Here is a 6,806-nt window from a genome sequence, read left to right on the forward strand (position 1 = left end):
ACATAGATTTTATATCTATCTTATACATAAGATCTATGATTTTTTAAATATAATATTTATAATTATCTATGATTGTATAATATTCTTCTTTTTTTTTATCAAGAAATTGCATATAGACATAAAATTTTTAATATAAAAATTAAGAAACTGAATAAAATGAATAATTAATTTTATCGTCGCCAAATTTATTTGGCGAAATTCTATTTTTTAAAAATTCTTCTACCAATCTAAAATATTTTATGTCCATATACACACATATCTTATCTAAACTTATCTCAATTTTAGTTCAAGGACAACGAAAATGCATTGTTCAGAAGATGCGGAATAGAACCAAGGGGCAACGTTTAGAACAGGTTTCACAAGTTTTGTCACGACTGGTACTATAGACATTCGCGGAAGAAAAAAGCGAAAATCTCAAGAAGGAAGGTTTACTACATGTCGGCGGTAGAAGGTTGCCAACGGTAGAAGGTTAGACGGATGCAATGTAAAGTATTCAGCCATTTTGCTACCATCACTCGAGGCATACTGTTCGCACTGACAGATCTAATATAAGTACACAGTCAATCAGTCGCACATAGGCCGGATCCGGGGTTAGTCGATACCAGTTTCGACAAGACGCGTCTTTCTTTGAAATTTTAATCACGCATTTTTAATTATAACCGGTTTAAGTTTTTTTTTTGTTATTTGTTTAATTTGCGCTACTGACGGATTGCCCGAATGTTTGGCCAGGTGTACTGACCAATTGTACATAATAGTTTCCAATTTTAAGTTCTTCAAATTTATCAAAATTTTCGATAACGAGTAGTAGGAATATATCAGCAGAAATCACAAAGACATCGATGGAATCTTCATTGTATGTGACGTAAGTGTGTGAAGCTTATCAATTAATATAGATTAGATAAATCGAAGTCGCAAAAGTAACATGAACCGAAAAAGAAAAAAGTGAGTTAAATGAGGAAAAAAAGGGAAAAAAAAACAGAAACACGCAATTTGGTTTCCATATAAATTTATAATAAAAATCATAATTAAAATCGATTTTATACAACAATCATGTGTATTATTTTGAAAAACTTGTAAATATTTAACTCAATCCTTCAAACAAATGTTATCATTGTTTTTTTAAGGTGTATTTTTTTCTGCTTTCGTTATTCTTTCTTATAGTATCATTTTTATATGTAATTTATCGATTGCTATTTATTTTTATATATTAAAGTGATTTTTACTCCTTTGACTTAATAAATAAGTATTGCATTTAATAATTATAATATTCTTGACCGATTTTTAACTCATCTGACAATTTTAATGTTAATAAAATTTTCTGTCTATTTAAAAAAAAAGGGAAAATGTATAAATATAATATATAAATATAAATTAAGAATATGACAATGTATATTCAGAAATTAAACCTTTTTTGTATACACATTAATAATTTAATTAATAACATATACGAGTAGTAATTTATATTGTTATGTAGCAAAAAATTAATCAGTTATTCGCTATTGTTTAATGCTTTTTCATATTTGAACATTACATAAAACAATTCTTATTAAAAAAAAATTCAATAAATTACACAGGCAAACAGTTTAAATATGTCAAGTTTAAAGTTCAATAAGATTATTTTGTTTTCACGAAGATACGAGATGTGTGCTTGTTCATTAACGATTATTTATTTCTTTATTTTTGTCAATTTAATCAAATTAGTAAGCTATTAACTGCTACTATCTATATCTATAAATTTTTGTTTAATAAGTCATTAAAAATGAAAAAACATTTCATGTCATTAAATGTAGATTATTATTCAATATTTAGTTGATCTATAATTCTTTATTTGACCTAGATTTGATTTGTTCGACTTAAAAAATGTAATTGTTTTGAGGAAATTAATTCACCCAAGTGAATAAATTAACATTCCAAAGGGTCGTTAACAGTCCGAAAGGTTATTGCAAGTAGGAAACTTGTTGACCTTGCGAAAAGGGTCAGCGTAGAAGGAACTGTGAAGGACTAAAACGCATATTCAATATCGAAAGACAAAGAAGCATTCATAGAGAATCGGCAAATTATATATAAATAATTAAAATTTTTAAATATTGTCTTAAAATATTAATAAACTAATAACTATCAGCGACATCAATAAAAAGATTATATCTGTAAACAGAAAAATTGGAATTTAAATTATTTAATAAAACGCCACTTTTCGCAAAAGTGCTAATAAATTAGATTTATAAAATATTTAAAAATATTTTTTTTCTAATGGTTTCAAACTGTGTCTTTTATAATTTTAAATTTGCGTTCGCCATGTACATTCCAATTTTTTTCTCAACACATTGCAATGCATATGTATAAATAATTTTTAAAAAATTATATTTTTTTAATGCATTGAAATATTTCCAATTTTCATATGGATGATGATCTACAATGTTATATGTTATCACCGACTTTAGTCACTTGACTTCAATAACCATGTAAAAACTTATGTAAAAAACGTACGTTACTAATTATCGTAATAAAATTAATAGTCTCAATTTGCGATAATTTGACTTAAAAAAATTAATATATTCTAAAATGCAAAAAAAAAAAAAAAATACACATGCATATATTATGCCTATTAGAATGATTTCTTGCGAGATAATGTTTGAGTGCAAGAGATTATTATAAAATACTGAGAATTATTAACGATGAAATTAAAGACTATGATTATATAAAGGAAAATGCAATACACACACATACATGCTCTTTTCATATTTATATCGTAATTAGACCTATGATTAAAAATGTCGTTAATGTAAATAATAATATTGATAAAAATAGTGGTCAATACAATATTTTGCGATATTGGTCAGTTTATATATTGAATAGAAAAACGTAAAATAATGACATTGTAAACAAAGATTTTGCGCATTATTAGAAAATTAGAATCTATTTTATTTTGTCATTCTTTTTAGAGATGTTGAAAAATTATGTTAATTCATTTGTACAAACTTTTTTATATATTTTTAAGATATGTTATTTTCGAAAAAGATTAATGATCAGATTGTGTATGCGCGTGATCACGATAGAATAAATGTATTATAGAAATAAGATAATCCGGATAAATGCAAATTTTATTTTAATAACCCAGACTACACATACCTAAAAAATATATCAAAGATATTTTAAAGACGTCTTATGACCTTTTTCGACATTTTGAATATGTCTTTAGACATTTTAATAATCCCTAGAAATTTAACAAATATCATTTAATCTAATAATATGTAATATGATATATGGCTCTAATTTAATAATGTGACATTTAGCTATAAATAACTTTCTACAAATAAATGTTTGCTTTTGCATAAAAGTTATTTAATAAATTATCAACCACATGTAACGCATTTAATCATTCTTGTTATTGTGTGTCATTAAACATGACGAGAATATATTCACTGGTTGAAATGTAAATGTAAATATAATAATATAATATTATTGTATTGCAGATAAACAAAGATGAGATGGCAGAATGTGATTAGTAAAGAACACGGAAACTTTTAAAAAAATATAATCGGGGATCGCAATCCATTCGTAAAAGAAGAGAATTCTTATAATTTCCATTATAAGAACGAATGATATGAAGACGTGCATGATGTATAAAATGTATAATATACTAAGTGTGAGATAAAATAAATATTATAAGTATAAGAAATCACATTAATAACACATAAATAACAAATTAACAGAAAAAAACGAATTATCAGAGACTCATGTATGTATGTGTTTAAAGTGGTGATGGCGATATTAGTTGTACAGATTACAAAATATTTTGTTTATGAGAAAAATTCAGAGAAAATCTCATAATTATAAATTATATTCCGTTATCATATCCACGATTATTAGACAAGACGCCGAAATTGGGAGTGAAATATCATAAATTTAATTGCAATTGCAACAAAGGACCGCATTACGGACCTATCATCGCGTATACAACGTATATGTACATTACATGTAAATAATTTGTCTTCGTCGGATAGATGGAATTTTTTGTGGTATCTTTTACGATAAACGTGGATTGATAGAAGTCTAAATAAGGAAAGTGTAGCTAATAGAGAGACGGAAGATTTTTTAAAGTCAATTAAACCGATAAGCCATGTCGCAATATAAATCAGCCACGCTGAGTCGAATGATTGACATCCATTTCAAGGATTTGTCATATGAAGTCCAGATCGGATTCTGCGGACAGAAAAAACAGATTTTAAAGGGCTTGAACGGATTCTTCAAAGCCGGAGAATTGACTGCCATCATGGGAACGTCCGGTGCCGGTAAGTCCACACTGCTCAACGTCCTGAATGGATTCCAGCAGGGACGATTAACGGGAACGATCGACTATATCGGCAACAAGGGTACACAAAATTGGAACACATACAAAAAGGACTCGTGCTACATTCAGCAGACGGACTATCTGTATGATCTGTTCACTGTCCAAGAGAGCATGATAATAGCGACCTATCTGAAAATCGGTAATGTGACGCATAGGTTCAGGCAGACACTAACCGAAAATATCCTGGAGAGACTAAATCTAACAAAAACAAAGAACACAAAGATCAGCCGGCTTAGTGGAGGACAGAAGAAAAGACTTAGCATTGCCCTAGAACTGATTGATAATCCGCCAATAATGTTTCTGGACGAGCCGACTACCGGCCTGGATTCGCTGGCGTCCTTTCAGTGCATTTCTGCGATGCAGACTCTAGCGAAGAATGGCAGAACGATCATTTGCACCATTCATCAGCCCAGTGCAATGATTTATGAAATGTTTGATCATGTCTACCTGATAGTCGATGGTCAATGTATGTACGCCGGGACGCCCGCTAACACGGTAAACTATTTCGCCCGGCAGGGCTTTCAGTGTCCTCAATATCACAATCCTGCGGATTATATGCTGGAGGTAGTCAACGGAGATTACGGAAATTATGACAACCAGCTGATTACGATGGCCAAATATTATTGCCAAAGAACTGTCACACCTTCAAAAATGCGCATCAAGGAACCGTCCATCGACGAGCGGAACGTACAGTTGCTTTCAACGCTGAAACCTCCCTCTGAAATTATAAAATTCATGGTACTCGTATGTCGTTCCATAATGTTAATGTATCGAGATTGGACGACGCTTTACCTTAAAATCATCATCCACGTCCTCGTGGCTATTCTGTTAGGCTTACTATTTCAACATTCCGGCGACGACAGCAGCAAGACCTTTAGCAATATTGGTTTCCTGATAATAAGCGTTGTATTTGTAGGGTACACCACTTTGATACCGGCCGTATTAAAGTTTCCTTCGGAAATTAACATTCTAAGGAAGGAGCGCTTCAACAATTGGTACAAACTAAAGACTTACTATATAGCAACTCTAGTGATCACTCTGCCGTTGCAGATATTATTCATCCTCATTTACTCAAGTATCTCTTATGTATTAAGCAGTCAACCTATGGAATGGCATCGATTCTTCATGTTTCTGTTCATCTTAATCTTGACGAGTCTTGTCTCAGAGGGCATAGGCTTGGGTCTGGGTGCAACTTTCAATCCCATTAATGGCACGTTTTTCGGAGCTGTTTCCGTTTGTATTATGTTATGTCTATCGGGCTTTCTGATTGCTTTCAATCACATGCCGGTGATTCTTTACTATGTCAGCTACATTAACTACTTCAGATTTTCTTTTGAGGGCTTAGTGCAAGCTATTTACGGTTTTTATCGAGAGAAGATACATTGTCCGAGTCAAGTAAATTATTGTCATCTTCGGATACCATCAATAATACTAGAAGAATTACATATGTCCAAGCCTATGTTTTGGATTGACGTTGTCATACTATTCAGTTGGTTCGTGGTCATTCGGATTATAGTTTATGTGTCGTTAAAAAAGAAATTGTCGAAATTATGATGAACATTTGTTATTATTGTTAAAACAAAAATTAGCAATTGCTCATGAAAGAGCGCGGCGATTTTTTTCTATAAGCAACGCTACGCTTCCGTACAGGAATCATCGATATGGAATGTTATGAAACATGACATCATGCAAAAATGTGCTCGCAGAATATGTTAATTGTTAAAAATAATTTATAGAAACAGAAATTTCAATATGGCTGTGACAACATAATATCTCTACTGTTTTTCGTAATCAACTTTCCACTAAAGGTATTGTAGAAGATAGTGATAGTTTTTAACAAATAGAGAGAATCGAGACGATTGTATAACGAAAGGAATTCTTATGCAACTTATGTAAAACAAGAAGTAAAAGTAACGCTTAAACGCTACAATTAAATCGATCTTTTTTTAACATAATCTAATTATTGTCGTATCGGCAGGATAAGATAAAACAAGTAGTAAAAATTAAACTATAAGACGGTAACTATATGGACAATATCTTCACTATCATGCAAATTTAATATGAATGAAGAGTAATAATGGATATCGTATTTCATGTAGTTATAATTATGAAGAAAAATTTAATTATGTGTATTTCAATTTATATATATATATATATATATATATATATATATATATATATATATACACATATATATATATATATTGTATATGTGTGTGTGTGTGTGTAATTTGTAACAATCTCCAACAATATTTTTAAAATTAATATTAAGATTTAGATCAATTGCACACAAAAATAATACCATGTGCCAAATTATATATTATTTTTAAATGTTAGATAACATATTGATCTAAAAGAACATTTTTGCTGTCATTTATAAATAAGTGATTACTCTATTTCTATTTGCAATTGCATATTATGCAAAAATTTCGCAAATTGCTATCACATATTTTGT

The 6,806-nt window shown here is 29.9% G+C and overlaps 1 protein-coding gene across 1 annotated transcript; it reads left to right on the top strand.

Moving 5' to 3' along the window:
- Positions 1-397: 397 nt before the first annotated feature.
- LOC126848503 (ATP-binding cassette subfamily G member 4) lies at positions 398-6,481 on the top strand. Its single transcript, XM_050589496.1, has 2 exons — positions 398-862; positions 3,474-6,481. Exon 2 carries the CDS (start codon positions 4,121-4,123, stop codon positions 5,903-5,905), a length of 1,785 nt encoding a protein of 594 aa, XP_050445453.1. The 5' UTR covers positions 398-862; positions 3,474-4,120; the 3' UTR covers positions 5,906-6,481.
- The last annotated feature ends 325 nt before the right edge of the window (positions 6,482-6,806 follow it).

Source organism: Cataglyphis hispanica, chromosome 3 (genome assembly GCF_021464435.1).
Source record: "Cataglyphis hispanica isolate Lineage 1 chromosome 3, ULB_Chis1_1.0, whole genome shotgun sequence".
Lineage (NCBI taxonomy): Eukaryota > Metazoa > Arthropoda > Insecta > Hymenoptera > Formicidae > Cataglyphis > Cataglyphis hispanica.